Below are 23,528 nucleotides of genomic sequence, written 5' to 3' on the forward strand. Positions count from 1 at the left end.
TTTTTTGTTGATGTATTATATAATTATTATTTTGTTCATTGCTCATGTAATGGCCAATGTTTTGGCAATACTGTCATGCCAAGTCGTGCCAATAAAGCTCATTTGAATAGAGAGAGAGAGAGAGAGTGAGAGGTTAAACAACAACAAACCAGCGTGAAGTAGGAAATACAGAGAGAAACATTGAGTGTGTTTGTGAGTCAGGAAGGAACCAGTGAAACTCTGTTAGTCTCATAATGAAGAGGACTGTGGTGTTATGAGACGATTGGAGAAGCAGGGAGACTTTATGGAGTATTTCTCTGGAACAAACACACAGACTCCAGCTGTAAGTCACGAGGTTCCTCTGTCAGATCAGTTTGTTTCCTATTTCTGTCCCATGTTTGATAACTTATTAGTGTACCACTACATCTAATATCAAATATAATTTTGTGTGTCATTTTCAGAGCGATTTCCCCTTATACAAAAGAAGTATGGTGACTTTGTACTTTGTACTTTTGAATGACTACAATGCTAAACAGTAAACATTGCTCATGACTCAGCTAGGGTTAAATGCAGTAAAAAGTCTAGTGTACTTGTACTCTGTATAACACACACAGCACACTGAACACTTGCTGCTGTCATTTATCGTGTTTTTTTTCAGTGCACTGAGAGTTGTACTAATCCGTTTTTGTGTGAATATACTGCACTCTGTCCAGTAGGAGGCAGTACTGATCCCAGCATATAGGATGTTTATTTATTTATTAATAATAATAATGAAGCCTGCATGTCATTTATTTATTTATTTATTTAATAATATCCATTTATTATTATTATTCCTCAAACCTTAATGACAAATTTACTTATTATTTAATAATAATAGTAATGGTTATGGTTAATGAAGGACTATGATCCTTAAAAAAATAAAATGAAGGAATACGTTATCAATTTAATAATTATTCAAGCATAAAATGGTAATTAATGAATCACCTAATAGGCATGTTTAAAACAGTTTATTTAATTCATTTAATTATAGTATATAATATATTTTAAATCGTTTTATATATGTTTAAGTATGTTGAATGTTTAAAACATGATGTTTTATATATGTTTAAAATGGGCAAAGAAAGAAAAACATGTTTTAAAATGTACTTAAAATAATACAAAAAAATATATTAATAAATCATTTAAATGCATATATACAGTATATGTAATATTTTAAATTGTTTAAAATATATTACATTATTTTAATATAAACATTTTATTATATAATATATTGTATTATATATGTTTAAATGGGCAAAATATATTTAAAAAATCATGTTTTAAATTGTTGTTAAATAAAATAATAAAAGAATACATTAATAAATAATTTAAATGTAGATTTGAACCATTTTTTTCGATTTGAAAAAGATTCCTTAATTTATTGTTTAACTATTTTATTTAACTACATTTTAAAACATGAATTAAATAAACAGGCTTTATGTATGTCTATTAATGTGTCCATTTAAAATGGATTTATTTCCATTTGTATGATTGCATGATTAAATTGATAACTTTTTCCTACGTTTTATTTTTAAGTGTCACTCCATACTTGATTTATAAAGTGCTTAAAGTGTGTTTCTGGTGAGGAAAGCGTCTACTGTGTGTCTGTCGTTGCCTCAGAGGAGCTCAGTTTGCTGAATCATGTCACCTGACTGTCTGGCTCTATCTGTGTTGTCTTCTCAGGGTGTTGTGTTGCTAAATGGAGTCTGAGCAGTTGTTCAACAGAGGCTACGGCAGGAACAGCTACAACAGCATCACCAGCGCCAGCAGCGACGAAGAGCTGCTCGATGGTGCCGGCGTCATCATGGACTTCCACACCACCGAGGACGACAACCTGCTCGACGGGGACGCGTCCCCAGGTAGGCCCGCGTCTGACGTTCCTGAGCCGGACCTCCATTCCGACATCCACTCCTCCAAACGCCTTCTTACTTATGAGACTTAGGGTGTGTTCACACTTGGCAGGTTTGGTTCGATTAATTGAACTGGTGCGATTGCTCTGATAGTGCCGGTTCATTTTAATAAGTGTGAACGCTGCCATCCGAACTCTAGTGCGGCAAACAAGTGGACCGTAACCCTGAAAAGATGGGTCTCGGTCCACTTTCAAACAAAATCTGGTGCGGTTTGACTGAAATATTAATGCAACGTGGACCAAAAACATCTAAGTTTTTTTTTTTTTTTTTTTTGAGCATATACATATGCATTTTACATATATTACATATAAAGGCAATGGTATATAACAAAGAGAGATAAGCTACTATTCTAATTTTAAATGCTTACCCCATGTAATACTCAATGTAGAGGGTGACAAAGCAGCACACCCAAAAGAGCAACCATGGCAAAAGAAGCAGGTGACTACATAGAAGGTAAATTTAAGCTAAATAATGACACCATTGTCTTTTAGAGCTGTCTTCGTAGTTGAGTTTACATAATTGATTCAGCTATTTTCCTGTGTATTACTCTGAAGCTGCTTTGACACAGTCTGTATTGTTAAAGCAATATAGTAATAAAGGTGACTTGACTTGATATAAGGCACTTGAAGACCCGCAAAAATCTTCAAAATACATTAAACAGTTGAAAATAATCAGATGGCAAACTCACTGGAGGGTCTGACTGTCAGATTCAGCAGTAGCACAGGAATAATTTCATAATGCCTCAGAAAGCAGTGATAAAGGAGCAGTCGGTAGCTTCAAAAGGAAATTAAAGGCCCCGATATATTCACGGTGAAGTTCTTTCCTCTCAGTAACAAAATAAACAACAAAAATGAGAAAACAGCAAGTATTTTTCTTTATAGAAAGCGTAAGTAAAGCATCTGATCATAACAACATGGGTATGTTAGCTTGAGTTCTGCAAATTTGCACTCAAGTAAAGTCATGTCATGTTTATTTATATGGCATTTTATTCATTAATTAAAAGCAAGCAGCTTTAAAGTATCAAACATGAAAAACAGTGTCAGTGCCTCATTTCATCAGAAGCACAACTTCATTTTCTACTATAAAGCGGCTATCCGATATGTTCATGTTTTCACCCGTGGAGATTTTACTAAGACAGACTCAACAGATGAAATTAGTCAGAGAAGAGTTCTGTGTGAAAGAAGGCGGAGCTTCAGCGCACACCTATTATGTTATCATCACGGACCAATGGTAGTACGAAGGTGTTTTGCTGCTGGAGCGAACTTTTCCTGAAAGTTTGCTTTGGCAAGCTGTTTCAAACTCCCAAAACAAACTCCAAATGAACTTGGTCTGATTTTGTTCGAAATGATCGCTTGTTTAATTTATTTCATTATTTTATCCTCATTTACAAATTAAAATGTCACAATTCAAGTCATACATAGCAATGGTGCCAACTGTCTCTTAGCGTTACCTGGTGGTGATTTTGTGAATGTGCTTCACATGTGACTGGCTTGTATTTCCGTGGCAGCAATAGGCATTTTGGTTGACTGCCTACTAGGGGTGTAAAGGTAAATGTATTTGTGCATACAGTCAGATGATGAATACAGTCAGTCACAGGTGATCCACACTCCAATTCAGAAGGGAGCCACAACAGGAAAAAGAGCAGAAGAAGAACAGATGATCTCTGCATAGATATGAAAATAGCTTGACAATAATATCTCACGTAGCATTACATTTACCTCAGGCAAGTCATTTAGTGTCCACAGCATGTTAGTTCACTAGAGAAATCAACACTAGAGGGGAGCATTTCACTAAATATATGCACTATATTAGCATATGTATTCATTATATTTACTTTACCTGTTAGTAATGTCTTAATGAAAACAATTATATTTCAAAAATAAATTGGAGTAGAAAAATAATTGAAAAGTAATTTTATAATTAGATTTAGAAGTTAATGCAAAACCTGCCTTATGTGCAATTTACATGTTTTGGTTTTATTATTATTTGAGTGTTGATTATTTTATTTAAAAATAAATGGCAACTGAATTTAATAGTTTGGGCTCTGTTAATTGTAACCTTTAATATTATAGTATTGTGTAAGTCAGGGCTCCCTGTATATAGTTTACAGCATTAGCTGAGATAGATTGTTTTTTTTTTTTTTTATCCTTCAGAAAATGTTCATTATTAATGAATTCATTTAAAGAGAGAGACACTATTTGTTCAATAAACCACTGTTTAATAAAAAAGAAGAAAAAAGAAGCAATTTTATGTTTAGTTTTCTCTCTCCTGCTATACCGTGATTTCAATACCAAGGTACGTACCGAACCATCATGTATGTGTACCGTTACACCCCTACTACCTACTGTATACTTAAAAGAATGTCATGCACGATCATTTTGATTTATTTTCAGGATGATTTATTTTGATACCAGAAGTCTGTTTTGATGACTTTCCACACCAAAAATAGGAATAATGAAAAACGAGTGCATGTTTCCAATTTATGTAGGCAAGGAATACAAAAGCCCCGACATGGAGTGGATAAATATAGTAGAAAGACAGAGAGAGAGATGAAAAATTACACCTCAGAAGACATTAGCCTAAGAAGCTTTCTCTTCCCGACTCCATATTAATCTCCATTTTTTTTGCTATTTTTTGCTAGCTTCACCAGAGCAGCGCCAAGCAAACAATGTCATGTCTTTAGGGGTGTTTTCATTTAAAGAGATGCGACAACTAGCCTAAAATCACTTCAGTCACATTAATGTTAACAAATTAGTTGATGAAATTTACCGTATCCTAACTGCGTGAATTTACTCAGATTTGTCATTGTCCTTTACTAAAATAAAAATATTTTTTACTTCTTATAGGGGGTCCTGGATCCCCCCAGCTCCCCCCCTCAATTCGAGCACAGAACGAACCAAAAACAGGATGTGATCTCATAAGATGCAACCCTAAAAAGGACCGAATGCTCAAGCATATTTCTTCTCATCATAGTTGCAGTGTTGCCCATCACAGTTTGGTACAGGTGGCAGAACCGCGTCTCCTCACAGTGGATCTTAGTTTGTGTGCCGCTATTTTCACTCCTTTAAACATTTAGAAGCTCTTTGTGAGTTATCAGCTGGTAAAAATACTGCACATATACAGAGCGCATTTAGCCCAGCACACAGCATTGTTTTGGATGTTCGCTATGTTCCGTCACAAAATAGACATCATAATTTTTGTTTTGCTTTGTATCTTTAGGTTTGGTGTGAACACAAATCGAACCAGGACTAAATGTATAATTTTCTTTTTTGGTCCGGACCAAAAGAACCAAGAGAACCGAACTACAAGTGTGAACACACAATTATGATGCAAGGTGATTTTGGTTGAAATAAAATGTTTGACTTTTTGGGCCATTTCATATTTCTTTTCTTTTTAGCACTACTGCAATGAAATAAAGCACAAATTACAACATGCGTTAACAGTCTTCCTGTACTTACAATGAGAAGCGCTTCATATCAACAAAAGAAAAATTTTAAGGGCTCCCTGCAGGATTTCCATCCAAATAAAAGTTGGTTTAACATTTTAAAATGAAGAAATTAAAGGAATCCCAAAAATAAAAATGATCCCATAATTTACTCGCCTTCAAGCCATTCTAGGTGTATATGACTTTCTTCTTTCAGCCGGACACAATCTGAGTTATAATAATATTCTGGCTCTTTCCAGCTTTGTAATGGGATTGAATTGAGTTTTTGAAGTTTCAGAAAGCACATCCATCCATCATAAAAGTAATCCATACGACTCCAGGGGGTTAATAAAGGCCTTCTGAAGTGAAGCGATGCGTTTCTGTAAGAAAAATATCCATATTTAATACTTTATAAACTATAATCACTGGCTTCCGGTAATGGCTGTATGCAAATCTAGTTCCGGTGGAAGAGTGACCTCTGACCCGGTGAGAGTAGACGCCTCTCGCGGTCCAAACAAATAGGGCTGGGCGACAAACTCAATCTCCGACGACATTTCTCTTTAAAAATTCTTGTTTTAGACTTCTAATTCGTGATCTGTGGTTTGTTGTGATCTATCCTCTGTGTTACACGTTTGTCAATACGTCATGCGTCGGGTCATAGGTCACTCTTCTGCCGGAACTAGACTCGCATACGGGACTCCAAATTGCAAAGGCTGCCTCTGGACTCCGTTATAACACCCGGTTTTTCTGATCCAGTCAGTTCCTGATGGACAACCTGATCACACTCGCATTTATTCATTGCTGAATATTCTGTTTCAATCAGAAATACACATTTTACAAGTTAAACGCGAACCCTGTCATATTAAAATAAGTTAATCTTTCAGTGTCTTCTACAACATCGTGTTAATCATGCCAGTAAGAAATGCTGCATGAACGAACCACAGCTCGGGAGGAAACGGTGATATTTTTTTTCAGGATTCTTTGATGAATATAAAGTTCATAAGAACAGCATTTATTTGAAATAGAAATCTTTTGTAACATTAAATGTGCATTTACTGTCACTTTTAATCAATTTCATGCATCCTTGCTGATTAAAAGTATTAATTTCTTTTGAATGGTAGTGTATTGGGTCAGTGGTTCTTGGTTCTTCTGGCACACTAACACACTGCCTTTGCTATTGGGTTTCTGACTGTAGGACACAGAGCTTCTTCTGTGAGTGTGTGTCTTTATTAGAGCAGTGGGCTGAAGAACATGCCTGACAGGTTTTTTTTTTTTTTTAAAGAATGCTTTACAATTTGCTGTTACATACAGAGGCCATAAGAGTGTGTTTGCTGCATGAGATATGTTCTGTTGCGTCCCTCATTAGTAGGTTTATTATTCATGAGCCCTGCAGACCTTTGTTCACTGTGTTCACCAAACACAACAAGAGTCTCTGTGGCAGTGTAACAGGGAGGTGTCGCCTTTCAATGTCATTCAACAATCTCTGCCCTGTCAGACTCTCTCCGGCACTGAGGGAAGGTTTGGGGCAAAACCAGGTAGGGCTCAGGATAACAAATTGAGATTGCGATTTTTAAAAAAAAGCTGTGATTGTCTGTAGGGCTGCACAATTTGGCCAAAATTTGTGATTATATAACAATGTGGCTATAAAATAGTAGTAGTAATAATAATAATAATAATAATAATAATAATAAATTGTTGTTATTATTATTATTATTAAATAAAATCTAAAAAAAAATACTAAAGTTAAAAGTACAATTTATTTCTATTGTAATATTTAAATAAAAAGTATTTAAGAAATAATATAAAATAATATTTATATTGAACAACTATACTACTATAATACTAATATTTATGTCTGTTTTAATTTCTTCATGCACAATTTGATCAAAATTTTGAGTATATATCAATATGGATATAAAATAATGATGATAATAATAATAATTAAATAAAATATAAAAATGGCTAAATAAAACCAAAATAACGAAATAAGAAATAGTACTATTGTATTATTTCATTTGAGTATTTATGAAATACAGTGTAAACAATACCTTTATTTTACATTACAGTTGTAAAATTACAATACTAATATTTCTGGCTGTTTTAATTTAATTTCTTCATGCATCATTTGGCCAGAATTTTGTGAGCATATATCAATTTGGATATAAAATAATAATAATAAGTGTTATATAAATGTAACAAATAATTATTATAAAACACTAAAAATAAAATAAAAATATTTCTATTATAATATTTCACTGTAAAATAAAAATAGAGTGTTTAAGAAAAACAGTATAATAACACTTTTATTTAACATGTATTTTACTGTGAAAGTACAATACAAACATTAATGGTTGTCTTAATTTCTTCATTTTTTTTTTTTTATGTTAAATCATCACATTTTATCTTGATACCCTTATGTACCTTCACAAATCACGATTTTGGTTTTTATTTTAAATAATTGTGCAGTCCTACAACCAGACAGCACTACTTTACTAAATGATAGGTAATCAGAAGAAATAGTGACATGATTGGACAGTGACATAACTAGCTGGTCAGACCGGAAACTTGTGTGTGAATGTGTCGTGGCTTGAAAGAAATGACACATGGGAACCAGTTTGGCTGCCCGGTCACCTTGAAGGTGGCATTTCAGGAAGTTTAGACATGTATCCACTTACGCTGGTTGTTGCTGTATGTGACGTGTCAGATGCTGTTTTTAACCTCAGCGTGATGATGAGGGTCTCTGGCGCTTCGCCCTCGCAGGTGTTCGGTTTCAATACGCTGCGTTTCCAGTGAGAGGCATGCGATGATTTCTGAATAGGACTGAGACTAGATAGCTGCTCTGATTTAAACACCGGTGTTGGACCATAACAAAGCCTATGGGTGACTTCATCACATAGTCCAGAGCTGTTGTTGCCTGGCAACAGCAGGATTATTGCTAAAGGTAAATGGAGATTGTGGTGTGTGTCTGGTCACGTTTGGTTTGTGTGCTACTCATGCTTGCTCTGTCCCAGATATGAGTGAATCTACGAGATTATTTTGAGTCGGTCTACTTTGTTGGGCACTGAAAGAAGGTTCCAGGTGCTTGTGTGTGTGTGTGTGTGTGTGTGTGTGTGGTAACAGGTGGCAGTGAACAGATGCAGTTGTTGAATTTGTTTAATGATCGACATTAGCTGTGCTTAATATTTAATATTTATTAATATTCTCTATATATTCTCTATATATTCTAAATATTTAATATTTATGATTAATCATTTTATTATACAAATAGTATTTATATATGTATTATAAAATATATATGTATTAAATAATAATTATATTATTAATTAATTAGTTAATTTAAATCATTATTATATTTAAATTAATAAAATAATAATTATTAAACACACACACACACACATATATATATATATATATATATATATATATATATATATATATATAATCGAATGTGTAAATAAATATTTTATAATAAAATATGTATAAATATTTATAAAAAAATATAAAAAATTATTTATACATGTACTAATTGTGTGTGTATATATATATGTATTATAATACTATATTATGAAGGCTTTTGTGTGCCGCTTTCATGTCATATTTAGGCTGAAATATCTCCGATATCTAAGAAGAAATTGTTATTTTCACATATGTATAAATTTCGAAGACATACTTTTACCGTTCTGTGACAGAAAGGCTAGTAAACCGAACGCGACGTGTGAGCGCGTCTCGGACGCACTGACGTCACTGGCTGCCGCATTGACGCGCTGGAGTGACGCATTCACGCCGCTGTTCTCAAACGCAGCGCTGCTGATCATGGCCGCTGCTGTCGCTTCTGCTGCTCGAGCGCGTCTGTGAGCCGAAGATCGCAATGATCGGTGTGGAGGAGGACTCCGCCGACCCTTATCTACCGTATGACGGCGGAGGGGACACGATCCCCCTGCAGGAGTTGAGCGGCAGAGGTACGTCATTGTTCACCCCCATCTGACTCACCGCGGACCGAGACGGTCATTGCCTATAATTGATCATGTACCGCGATCAGCGTATGTGCGCGCGCACCGCACACTTCATGTGTGTTGTCAGTGTCCGTAATCCATTGGGTGCGTTTGCTGACAGGAGACAGTTTTTCCACACACACTGATAGGTGTGTGTTATTGTATCAGTGGGAGTGTGTTACATCGCACTGCACTCATAATAAACGTGTTGCATTTGCAACACAAGCAATAACACGCATAATGCGACAGTACACTCGCACACTCATGCGAATGCATGCAGTCAGTTATTTATATGTGCGTTATCAGAATTAAAGTGTGTGATTTCTTGTTTCCTTATGACATGTATTTTGTGCATGTTTATGTGTGGGTTGTTACACCTGTTTTACCATACTAAAGGCCCAAAATCAACCAAATCATTTTTTAGTTTAGATCTACTGATGTCATCCGGTTTGTATGTTTGGTTTATGGCATTGCAAATATCATAAACACCGCATGGACACCGCAGAGTGTGTGTTTTGCACCCTTATCTCGGTAGCTCTCAAGGTGTGTGTTGTCTGTTTTTGTTTTTGAGGATGTCGCATCCTGGATTATGCTGAGTTTAGGGTTATTACAGTGAACTAAAACCATAATAAAACATTTTCATTGCATATTTTACTTGCATGTATTTTATTTCAGCTAGTTGCCAAGGCAATATAAAAAGCTAATTCAAAATATTAATTATAATACTATCTCCTCAGTAATACTAAAGTAACACTGTCTGAGTTGTTGAATTTGTGTTTTTAATAATTTATAATAATTCCAACAGGAGTGACTTGTTGCTCTCTTCTGTGTGAGCGCCGTAGTGCATTAATAAAAGCCACATGACTTGAAGAATAATCCATTACGATTCTCTATGACCCTCCTTATAATGTTCTTCGTATAGCTGTGAAATCAGTTATTTGCATTCGCAATGTTTCCAGTAAGCATGCTCGAATTTTCAGCTTGTGTGACATATGCCACATTAACGCCCAGAGTTCAGTGTTTTCTGTGTTTTGCAGTCACAGGGAGTCATTTTTCTCTTTCTCATTACTGATGACATCAAAGGCAGTGGGAGAGCTGCATTCACACTAATGTACAGCTCTATTTTGACATATCAGTTGTTTGTCCTGTCTGTCTAATCCCTTAAAACATAACTGACTGTGTTTACATTTATTTTGAGATGCACCTGCATTGAATCGCTTGCGGAGTCGCACACAGCCGTGAGTCAGCGCTCTTCCCGAGAGCATTTGAAAGCAGCCGTCTGTCAGTAAGCGAGTTTCGTGCAGCTCTTGAAAATATAGTCCTGCTGTATTCCAAATGGCATAAATTATGTCTTCGTAGAGCGAACGCTTAAATGCAGGCGAGGGTGAGGCACGCACCGTGTCATCGTTCATCTGCAATTAAAACGAAACTTAGAGTCGATTAATCACGATGCATCTGAGAATTTTTTTTTCTTCTTCTTCTTCCACCCCTACTGACTGAGCAGATCCTTTTCCAGTCAGTTATTCCTTGCAGGCCACAAATGCTGCAGTCATTGCACAATTGGTAATATTTCTGCTTCTGCATTGCCTGTTATCGGGCCTGGATGAGGAGTAGTGTGACTCGTAATGAAACGTCTTTAAATATGCCATCAGGCCACAGACATCAGCCACGTTACGTCAGGGATGATAATCCGTAAGCAAACGCCGCAGGTCAGTGTCAGACAAGCCACAGCACAAACAAACACGTCTCTGTGATATTTAGCGAGTGCAGATCAACATGAACAGAACACGACACACACACTTCTCACCTCACGGGTTTAAATAGCAAATCCCTGTAAAAATGTTGGGATCAGTTCGCTTTGTCTGACATTCTCATTGTAATATTAAATCGAATTGACAAATTGCTAAATGGTTAAACTGTGAAGTAGTTTTTTAAGGTCTGTATTGCTTAATGGCTAAGGCTGTGACTGCACTCATATTCTTTTTTTGTCTTGATTTTCAGTTAAAAATAAAACCTAAAATGAGTTAAATTTATTTGAAAAGCAACACTGCATCAGATTTTAAGAAAATATTAATACTAACAATATTATTAAAGGGTTAGTTCACCCAAAAATGAAATTTCTGTCATTTATTACTCACCCTCATGTCGTTCCACACCCATAAGACCTTCGGTTCATCATCGGAACACAAATTAAGATATTTTTGATGAAATCCGAGAGGTATATGACTCGTCCATAGACAGCAATATAACCGACACTTTCAAGGTCCAGAAAGGGGGTAAAGACATCGTTAAAACAGTCGACGTGACTGCAGTGGTTCAATCTAAATTTTATGAAGCGACGAGAATACTTTTTGTGCGCAAAAACAAAACAAAAATAATGACTTTATTCAACAAATATCTTCTCTTCTGTGTCATTCTCATACGTTGTTTACGTTCAGCGCTTCCAGGTTCTAGGTCAGAACGCAACTCATTATTGGCCTGCTCCTGCGTCAGCATCACACGCATGCATCGTGCTGCTCATGTGATCAGCTTTGGCCAATGCTGAGCCGGCATTCGGACGTAAACACGGAAGCCTTCACTGTGCTTACTGCGGCAACTACGTAAGGAGAATGACGGAAGAAAATAGATTGTTGAATAAAGCCATTGTTTTTGTTTTGTTTTTGCGCACAAAGTATTCTCGTCGCTTCATAAAATGAAGGTTGAACCATTGCAGTCACGTCGACTGTTTTAACGATGTCTTTAGTACCTTTCTGGACCTTGAAAGTGTCGATTATATTGCTGTCTATGGACGAGTCATACACCTCTCGGATTTCATCAAAAGTATCTTAATTTGAATTTCTGAAGATGAACGAAGGTCTTACGGGTTTGGAACGACATGAGGGTGAGTAATTAATGACAGAAATTTAATTTTTGGATGAACTAACCCTTTAAAATCAATTATATTGACTATTATTTTTGATATTAATGAAGTATTAAAATAAAAATAGCTATTATCTATTGGTTATTAAAAATAGTAATAATAGATTGTGTCTTAAATGTAAGTATTTGTCTTACTGCATTGGCAGATATTATAACTTATTTTTAACTTGTTTGTGCTTAAAACGTAAAAAAAAAAAAAAAAAAGACAAAATACACTTGTATTAAAGATTTTTCCTGCGTCTCAATGTGCATACTATCCATCCTAAATAGTATGTGACATTAGTAATATTCAATACTATTTAGGGCGAATAGGGTTTTTTTTTTTTTTTTTTTTTTACCATAACAGTATTTTGGTGCATATATAATGTTTTAGCTAATTTGATTATGCTTAAAGCTGCCAATAAAAAAGTGCTGACCACATTTTACCTTGCTTAAATTAAGTAGATCCTCTCGTAAGCAGTGCAACAAATGCAAAAGAGGCTACTGACTCATCTTTACACTGTTGTAGGAGGAATCAGGCATGTGCTAAAACATGCAATTCCAGTGTTTCTGTGCAAAAGACATTCCTTTATTTCCGCTTCCCTTCTTTTTTGCTGACCAGATGATCTGCACAGGAAGCAAACGGACTTTGACATGCAGTTTTGTGAATGCTTGAACCGCAGCTATAAAGACCACTTCGATCAGATTGCTGGTTTGGCTTGTGAAGGAGTGAGATGAACTGCATAGCCTCTTCCTCTCACACAAGAACATGCTCTTATCAGTGAAATGTCTTCTGTTCTGGTCTTGAATCAGCCCGAGGGTCTCTCTGCTCTTTCAGCGTGTGGGTTTTATGTGCGCGTGAGTCAGCAGGGATGATTTAATTCGCTGTAGTCGTGTCGGTTCGCTGGAGGGGGACGTGTGCTTCAGATGAAATGAGCTTCAGTCTGGTTAAATCTCTGCAGTTTGCTTGAACGCATTACTCTTGTTCCTGTGAAGAACGTTGAGGTGGTTTTAAAACAGGGTTCGTACGGTTGCTGGAAATCCTGGAAAATGCTTGAATTTGAATGTGTGTTTTCAAGGTTAGAAAAATGCTTAGATTTTGGATAAAGTGCTTGAAACTGCCTGAGATTGTAATTGCATTGCTTTCATAATAATTTGCTATGTTACTGAAAAGTTCGCTATTCAGATAAAATAAGCGAGATTTGCCTTTTGCTCAACTCCGCTCAAGTCTCCGTGTGTGGTTGTAGTTGATCTGCCAGTATTTTGTGATGTGTACCCTCTGATGGGACAGAGTGGGAGATGATAACATGCCGGGAGGTCGCTGTTTCAGTGTGCGTTGGCTTGAGAACAAAAAATACAAATTATTGTTAAAACAAGGACCAAATCCTTAAGTAGCCTCCTGTAAAATCTGTAAAAAGGGTGTGCAGCTTTTCACCATGCATGACTGTGCTTTCGAGCCATGTGAAAGGTAAGCTGTAGGGAATTTTCCATTAGGCCAATTAAGTTTGTTTTAACTAGCTGGCAAATTCTTATAGGCTAATGAATGGTCAATTTTTGGGAGGGATCTAAAATTTAACTGTAACCCAACTTTTTTGCCAAACAGGCGATAAAGAGAGTAAATGTCACAACATTTTATTAGTTGCTTAGACGCAGAGGAAAAAATCCACAGGAAGTGGCGAAGTCACGCAGTCTGTGACAGACAGCTCATTAACAGCTGGACATCCAAACGCTCGCCTATCATTCATCGACCTCAAATATGGCTTATCTCAAACATGTAAGTAGTAGCAACTTCACATGGCCGCTCGCTTTAACGTTAACCTAGAAAATGTGGGCTATTCAAGTGTTTGTGCAGAGTGTGAAAGTGAATAGTAGCGCGCTCACTGCATGACAGCTAACATGGAGGCGCCGGTGCGATCACTTGCACTTAAAATACTCTGTCATTTTTGGTCATACAGATAAGAGTAATACATCTTTTGAGTCTGTGAAGAGTCTACTTTTATTTGCGTGCACTCACAATAACAACAAAACATTGTGCTTTTGTAAAATAATGAAACCAAACGGTGCAAACCGTTTTGCGCACTCAAGTCTGTGAACTTGAGCACGCAAAAAAAAAGAAAGAAAGAAAGAAAAGAACTGAAACTCCATGTAAACTTGCCTCACAGACATGAAAAATAAATCTATAGAAACCGAAATGTCTACTTTTAAATGAACCAATTCAAATGGAAAACAAATATTCTCAGGTTATGTAATCCATATAAAACGTGCACTACTGCGGAGATGACAAGTCAGCAATGTCGACTTCATCACTGCAGCCGAAAATACAGAAAACACTAGTTTGTCAGTTAATTATTAAAATGTTAAAGCAGACTCCTTGCTGTTTTTCCCCGATGCATTTATAATCATTACTTCTGCCGATGCGCTGACAAGCTTTATGCGTGCTTGAGCGATGATTAGGCTATGGAGGCATTAAAGGTCTTTATTATGATTTATATGGTTTATTAATAGACTTGCGATTAATCGACTAATGCTTAAAATGAACAACTACTAGTCGACCAGAAAAATCTATAGTTGAGGGCAGCCCTAAAATCAACATTAATAATCATTACAAAATCAAGAGCAATAACTCAATTATTTTTCTTTTCTTTTCTTTTCTTTTTCTTTTTTTTTTTTTATGTTGTAATTTATATACCTGTTACTTTATAGGCTATATTTACATATTCTATTTATATATAGGATGCCAAGTCTACTTACAAGCAGGTGATGCATTTTGAACCATGAAACCTGTTCAATTTGTCACACTTCTGTAGAATACTATAACAGGTGCTATCATGTTTTTTAATAGCAGAATAACATCTTATGTGATGAAGTACATATATGTATGAACATGTAATTTACCACAGTTGTAAAGTGCTGGAAAAGCTTGAAACTGCACCTTGAAAAGTGCTTGAATTTGACTTGGAAAAAGAACCCTGTAATAGTTAATAATCCTCAGTGTTGTACTTTACTGATCCTCTGCCATTGAGTTCTAACAGATTTAATAAATTAATAATATTAATTAAATGATAATAAAATAAGCTGTCAGTATTAACACAAAAGAATATTAATAAATTATATTAATATTAGGGATGCACCGATACCAGTATATATCCAGTATATATCTTAAAAACAAGTTTATTTAATTGGTATCTCTATAGTATTTGTTGTATTGTTTGTAATTTGTTTGTAAATTTTCTTTTTATATAACAACAATTATATATATTGGTAATTATGCCCTTTGAAGGTTATTGGACACTGTGAAATTTTTGTTCTTTAAGTTTGTGACAAGCACATAAATTATTATAAATTATTATTAAACTTTTTTCATTAGAGTTATAATAAAGAAGCTGTCCTACATTCATTAGTCTCACTGTGTTGTGCTTGGAAAACTAAAAAAAAGAGAGAGAGAGAGAGAGAGAGAGAGAAATTAATAAATGTATATGCATCAGTATTGGTATCGGCGAGTACTAAAAAAAAAAGTATCGGTACTCATACTCGGTCCTTAAAAAATGGTATCGGTGCATCCCTTATTAATATTAAAAGTATTAAATTTAAATTGCTATTGATTATTACAAATATCAATACTAATTAATAATAATAATAATAATAATAATACATTTATTTATTTAACAAAGTATAATAATGAATAAATAATAGTCATTAAATAACAATAAAATAAGCTATTGATATGAACACAAAACAATATAATATTGAATTAATATTAAAAATATTAAAATAAAATAATAGCTATTAACTATTATTGAAAAAATTACTATTAATTAATAAACAAAATATACTAAATAATAATTATAAAATAACAATAAAATAAGCAGATAATATTAACACTAAACAATGACTTTATTAATAAATAATATGAATAATATTGTTATTATTAACAGCGGAATAGCGGTTTATGAAAAATATACAATAAATAATAAAATTGCTTTAAATTAATAATATATTATAATTATTAATATTAACAAGTATTAAAACAAAAACTATTAGCAGTCGATTATTAACAATATTTATACTAATACAATAAATGAATAAAAATAAAAAAGTAAATAGTAAAAAAGTATTAATATTAACACATAGCAATAAATCAAGTATTAAAATAAGAATAGCTATTGGCTGTTGATTATTAAAAATATTAACACTAACTAATAAATAATAGTATTTGTAAAATTCTTTCAATATAATTTCAACAGCTATAATTTCAAATGAGTCATGCTTTGTTTCTTGCATTTTTTTATTTTATGCCCTTATTAGTAATTGACCTGTAGCCACACACATTTTCCATCGCATGCTAGTCTAGATGTTGATCTCTGCTGAATGCGGCCTGTGTTTCTCTTCGTCACATGATGCTGTGTGATTGCGTGCATTTATATTTGAGAGTGACATTTGATGTGCTATTTTTGGGTTTACAGTATCTTAAGTTTTTTTATGAGTGTAACCTGGTTAGCTGTAAGCTATTTCACTCACAGTGAGTCACCGGGTAGATTTGTTTCTTGAAAAGGGAAGTGTGTACAAGTGAGTGTTTCTCTAGCGTGAGACGTTGTGCAGCAGCTGCGCTGTGTGTTGTTCGGCTCATGTCTGGCTGGATCTGTGTGGAAAAGCTGATTAGCTGATTATCAGCTGTGCTGCAGTTACGGCCTCACTGGTCTCGGGACACAACGCACACGTCCAGATGACCCAGATCTCTGCTTTCATTGAGTTAGGCGCTAGGGGCAACAAAAAAAGTTGTTGTAATGATTGTTGAACGTACAGTTTTGGTGCCTTTTAGAGAGTTAATTGACTTGAGTTGAGTGTTCAATCGAGGTTGGAGGTTTGTTCAATTCACTAACCTCAAGTAAGAACCAGTAAATAGTAGAGGTTATGCTTGAAATTTCACAGTTCTCGGTACCAAATTTGGTACCAGAGCAAAAGACGGTTGATTTAAGTACTTTAAAAAAAAAAATTCCATTTTGTTTTGCCGTTGGTTATCACTGTCAATCATCAGTTTCTGATTCAGTCGCAATCAGTCAGTTGTCAATCCAGAAACTTTGCAGTGTACTTGGCAGCATGAAAAAAAAACTTGTATTCAGATTGTGAATGGGTAATTAACAGGAAGCAAGAGAAGAGCCTCCCTTTATGATCACTAAAGCCGGGGGCACACTGTACGACTTCTTTACGACTGTTGCTTGTCAGATTGTACGAACATGATCCCTGCTCTAAGCCATGTGACACTGTAGGGTCTCAGTTGTCAAAACAAATGCATGCAGGAAAACTCATCCAGAGGTTTACATCATCAATCCGTGACATGTTCGATAACGATAACTAGGTTGGACCACGCTGACCGATAACTGATTAATCAACTGATATTTTTTAAAATGGATACTGAATGAAAACAAACTTAACACATAAATGGTGCTGAACTTGAATAAAAAAAACAGTGCTGAACCATGAAAATGTACTGTACTTTTTAAATATAAATATTAATATATTAATTATACCTTGATCATTCATATTAGTTCATAGTGCATTAACTAATGTTGAAATACAACTTAAAATGTATTAGTAAATGTTTAAATTAACAATGAACAACAAATTTATTAATCTTAGTTAATGTTACAAATGGACTTATTGTTACAAATGGGTTATTGTAAAGTGTTACCATTTTATATAAATCCAAACAGTCATGCTTAAAGATGGCCATTTTAAATATCTAAACAAAGGCCATAGCATTGAAATTAGACACATATATATTGTCTATTCTCTCACACTTTATTTGCTTGATGAATATCTAATCAAAATAACAAAATATGTATTACAGTGACAATAAAAAAGAACTGAAAACGGCTGCGTTTCTGATTTAACATGATTCTGTCTGCTGAGCTCATGTTATTAATTGTAAACATGCAACTTTGCTGCATAACAAATGCATAAAAGCGACCAGCTGGATATAAACTAATGCAAATAGATGGTAACAATCGTGCCATTAAATATTTGGGGTGGACTTGCGTGTGTTTTTGTCACATTGTTTTAACCGCTTGAGGTACTACTAATGTTAGCGTCCTCTCAGCCTACAGTCCTCAGTATGGCAAACATACTGCTGTTCTGCATTTTCAGTGGTGTTATGCGGATTCTGAATAACTTACCTCTGATAGGCAATTGTGTTCACGCACTTAACAGATATGATTATGATTGGCTATAAAGCTCAATGCTTGTAAATTACACTGTAAATAGAAACCTTTGACGCTCAGAGTGCTCAAACAAACACGAACGACAGCATTTGAAAGCAGTGTCTATTATCAGGTACCGAATATACCCGATACTCTTTACTACCGGTACTGCAGAAATGCTGGTACTGTCAACTTTTTTTTTGTTTTTTTTTTTGTTTTTTGTTTTTTAATATATGGTACGTTTGACAACCCTAGTAGGGGTGTAACGATTCACTCGTTTTGTCAATGCATTGATTAGAAATCCTGCCTATGCATCTGTCTTGGAAACATGGATTTTTTTTTTTTTTTGAATTATTTGTTTCGTTCAAGAATCAATTTAAAATAGTAAAAATTGTGATTCTGTAAGGTATCATTCAGTATTTTAAAATATATATACATTAATGCGCTTATATGTTAATGCTTAATTGCTTACTTAATGTATCAGATAATATTGTAATATTTGGATCAGTTTACTAACTCACGGTCATGGAAAACCTGAAAATAATAGGTCATTTTAAAATGATTCCCAAACCAAGAAAACAAGTATTCAGTAAGTTCACTTTCAAGTTGCTTGGTGCACTGCAATAAACAATTTTAAGTAGTTTGTCTTTTTCTTACCTAAGATGCATTAGAAGCATTTACAAAATCCTGTGATTGTACTTTAAAATGAAGAATCGATAAATCAAATCGAATCTTACTGTGAATCAGTTTGAATCAAATCGCTCTGAATTTGCATGAATCATTCCTGAATCATATCGAAAACTTATGAATCATGAATCGAATCGATTCACACCCCTACTAAATAGTCATTTAGCAGAAATTTTTATCTAGTATGAGTTGATGTAAAATATGTTTTACTACACTAACATTCCCGCAGTAGTCACTAGCTGTTCTTCTCTTTCGCTTATTCCTCTTTGTCTCTGTTTATAGGGTCGAACTACGCCATGTCTAATGGAGGGGGTGGAGGAGGGGCCAGTAGCTCCACCCACCTGCTGGACCTGCTGGAGGAGCCCATTCCAGGTGTGGGCACCTACGACGACTTCCACACCATCGACTGGGTCAGAGAGAAGTGCAAAGACAGAGAGCGCCACCGCAAGGTAACGAACGCATCGTCTCTGTTCTTTATTTGTGTGTGGGTATGATATAATATAGTCTCAGCCTCAGACGTCACGCCCTTGGACCGTTGGCTGAACGTCTGATACATATGGCACACTTATTTGGAAACACTTCAGCAGTATCGAAGTCGTCATCTGGTTGGTTAAATTCTACAGGATGTCCGGGAGACGTGTGTGTTGCGTTCTTTAATGGTCCGCTTGGAAACAAATGCCATGACGCCAAACCCCCTCGTCGAAGAATGCCGTCATGTTTACAACTGTGACAACGAGCGCTTATCAGGATCAAATAAACGCTGGACTTTCAAAAGTATGTGAAGTTCGCAGCTCCATTGTTGCAGTAAACTTGCACAACATTCTTGAATGAATAATTTATAGATGCACGCCGGTCTGTTATTGTAGGTACATCTACTAAACATGTACAAAACGAAATGTGATTGGTTGCGTTACATGTCAGTCAAACATCCTCTTGGGCGGTTCTTAGCCAATGAAAGCTGCGATAGAGTCCAGAACTTCTGCCGTCAGTCTGAAGGTCTGGCTACGCGAGACTAGATATAATATATAACTCCATCTCATTTGTATTTATTATTATTAGTATTATTTATATCTTCAGTAATTAATTATTTATGTACATATTTATTTATTTTTGGAAAATTAAACACATCTCTATTTATTTAGTTATTTTTGGAAACAAAAACTCAATTTATTTATTTTTTTATCTTAAACTCAATCTCTGTTTTATGTATTATTACTTTTCATTGTTTGCATGTTTTTATTTATTTGTGTAAACTTGATGGATGCAAATAAAAAAAAGATTAATCATAACAAATGAATAGTGAAAGCATTGCTTCACATTATAGAATATTTGAGTTAAAATCAGTCATACGACAAATACGACTCAGATCAGTACATCATAATTCAAACTATATTTTTCTCTCCTTGTTCATCAAACTTTGGTCATGAATTGTTTTATATTAATATTTCGCTATCGGTGCTGGTGCAGTATCCAGGTTTCAGGGGCAGTTGTGGGCTAATGGTTAGAGAGTCAGACTTATAACCCGAAGGTTGCGGTGAGTCTCACTACCAGCAGGAAATGAAGGTGGGGGGGGTGAATGAACAGCGCTCTCTTCCACTCTCATTTACCCAAAACTGAGGTGCCCTTGAGCAAGGCACCTAACCCCCAATCACTCTCCGGGCGCCGCAGCAAAAAATGTCTGCCCACTGCACCGGGTGTGTGTTCACAGTGTGTGTGTTCACCTCTATGTGTGTGCACTTGGATGGGTGAAATGCAAAGCACAAATAACGATGGGACACCATACTTGGCTACACGTCACGTAACTTTATTTTCTAGAGAGTAGTAACATTTGAATGGACTTTTTTTAGCAAAATAAACTTCCTGCTTAACAGGATGTGACATTGCAGTTTTGAAACTGACCAGCTGCTGGATTTTGTCTCATATAAAAACAGCAGGTTTGTGCATCTGTATTTACTCATGTTTTTTTATTCCTCCGTGTAGATAAACAGTAAAAAGAAGGAATCAGCATGGGAATTCACAAAGAGTCTGTACGACGCCTGGTCAGGATGGCTGGTGGTCACACTAACAGGACTTGCATCAGGTAAACACCATACACACACATACACATTCTTGTACATCTATCTTTGACAGTGCAATCTCTAGCTCCTTTACCCTAACCCTACCCATCACAACTAAGAGCCTAACCTGAACCCTTACCCTAATTATAACCTTTTCCCTAAAACCAAGTTTTGACCCCCAAACAGGCCTTTACTCTCTTTGTCCCTACTCTGATGGTCTAAAACTCAAACCGGTCCTCACAAAGATCGTCGTACAAGCACACACACACTGCTTCTCTCAAACTCACTTTCGATCCACCCACTCACACACACACTTTCTGCATGAACGGAAACATTCATGCAGTCGTCATGCTAGCACAAGCGACACTGTAAAGCAGATAAACAAATAAAAAAACTCATTGAATAAAAACAAGTTCAGTAAAGCTAATCTGCAGTAGTGCGTCCAGAAGAGTCGCAGAGCAGTTGCATTAATTTAATCATACTGCTGGTTAAATATTAATCTCTAAATTCAGTCTCCAGATGATCTTTGAAAGGACTCATAACCAGGAACCAATCCTTTTTTTTTCACCCACAGAGAACCGTTAATAAAATAGACCTGCACACAGAAATTTTCCTCCACAAATCTCAATATCGTAGTCACTTAAAACAAACACACGCACACATCTTTGAGCCTTAAATCTTGGTTTAATCTTCTGAACATGTTAAGCTGAACTCAGCTTATTTCTTAATTCACCCTGAGCTAGAGCATTTACATTTTTGGTTATTTGTCAGATGTTTATTCAAAGCTACATACAGTAAACCTATTACAGAAACAGTAACTTCACTGTAAAAATTGTTGGTCAAATGTGGTCCCAGAGCCACACCCACATATTACGGCATCGCCACGAATCAACGGTAGTTTGGTGTTTACCAGCCGGAGCAAACTTTTCTGGAAAGTTCGCTTTGGTGAGCTGTTCAGAACTCCCAAAAACAAACTCCAAAAAAACTTTTTTGTCTAGATTTGTTTGAAATGACGTCACATCACACCAGTTCGTTCTTCAGTTTCACTTGAAGTATATCTGGGCCTTTACAATTATATTGAATGAGATGATGAAATATACTGTAAATACGTTGTAAAATATACAGGCACCAATATATTATTGGTTTATATCTGAAACTTTATCACCATATTTTTTACAGTGTATTTTTGGCAACCACAGCTGCTGTTGTTTTGTTTTGTGAATTGATTAGGTTATTTTTGCAGTGTCCTTCATAATAGTAACAGGGATCTTAGTAACCGCGGATCAGTCTTTCAGTGGTGCTTGCTTCTTCATTAGTGCATGAAGATTTGCATAAACACCTGTCTTTATCCTTGTTCCCTCAGGAGCGTTAGCTGGTTTGATCGACATCGCCGCCGACTGGATGAACGATCTGAAGGAGGGCGTGTGTCTCAGTGCCATGTGGTTTAATCATGAGCAGTGCTGCTGGGGCTCCAACGAGACTACCTTCGCTGAGAGAGACAAGTGTCCTCAGTGGAAGACATGGGCCGAACTCATTCTGGGTCAGGCCGAGGTCAGTGTGTAACTACCACTCAAATGTTTGGGGTCAGTAGGATTTCTTTTTTGTAAGGAATTAATACTTTTGCAGTAAGCGATTTCTGAGAAACACTGTTGAAAATTTAAATAAACACCCAAACAAACAATTTTGTGAGTATTTGCTAGATGTCTGTTCTGTGTGTGTGTGTGCTGGAAAAAAATATTGTGTTTTTACATAGTACTGGTTGTGTAAATAGGAGGAAAAACAAAGTGGATTGACTGATCAGACTGAGCACTAAAACACTCTTGTATCCAATCAGCATTAGAGGGCGTGTCCACTCATAATGGGGGAGGAGAGAGAGTGAGCAAGTGGGACAAGACTGTAGAAAGAAAGGTAGCTGAGGTATTACCAAAGAGGAAAAGGTCAGAGGAATTTGATTGTAAGAAGGGATATTATCAGGCAAGAGCTTTAGGACCCGCATTAATATTAGAAAAGCTTTCCTTGCTGGAGAGACATAAGCGGGAAGGCCTGAAAACGGATGCTGAGGTTGCGTTGTTTCTGCTCAGTTTCGCTGTTTCACAGAACCAAGATATGCTGTTGTTGTAACGTTAGCTATAGTAACAGGTCACTTTCGAGTGTCATTGTTTGTCTGGAGCTGCTGTTCAGTGGAGCTGCATGATTAATCATTAAAAGATCGCAATCTCAAATCAAACACCCACACAGTCTTATTCCTAAATGACAACGATTCTCCTGTGCCTAATAATCTTTTGACAAATCACACCGGAGCATTCAGATCTGCGTTTGTGCTGCCACTGATCCAGAGAGAGCAG

At 35.7% G+C, this 23,528-nt stretch overlaps 1 protein-coding gene across 9 annotated transcripts in view; it reads left to right on the plus strand.

The window, feature by feature from the left end:
- clcn3 (chloride channel 3) overlaps positions 1-23,528 on the plus strand; it is a 64,617-nt gene that overhangs the window by 10,094 nt on the left and 30,995 nt on the right. For 5 of the 9 annotated variants that reach the window (XM_051901447.1, XM_051901439.1, XM_051901441.1 and 2 more), the window contains exons 2-5: positions 1,702-1,877; positions 19,409-19,575; positions 21,107-21,206; positions 22,547-22,734. In XM_051901447.1, the coding sequence (XP_051757407.1) occupies positions 1,718-1,877; positions 19,409-19,575; positions 21,107-21,206; positions 22,547-22,734 (615 nt within the window). In that variant the 5' untranslated portion in view covers positions 1,702-1,717. Of the gene's footprint in view, positions 1-113; positions 323-1,701; positions 1,878-8,159; positions 8,294-9,111; positions 9,312-19,408; positions 19,576-21,106; positions 21,207-22,546; positions 22,735-23,528 lie in introns of those variants that run through there. The other 4 variants (XM_051901440.1, XM_051901446.1, XM_051901442.1 and 1 more) reach the window with 4 other exon arrangements.

The sequence above is a fragment of the Ctenopharyngodon idella genome, chromosome 7, assembly GCF_019924925.1.
Source record: "Ctenopharyngodon idella isolate HZGC_01 chromosome 7, HZGC01, whole genome shotgun sequence".
In the NCBI taxonomy this organism is placed as follows: Eukaryota; Metazoa; Chordata; class Actinopteri; order Cypriniformes; family Xenocyprididae; genus Ctenopharyngodon; species Ctenopharyngodon idella.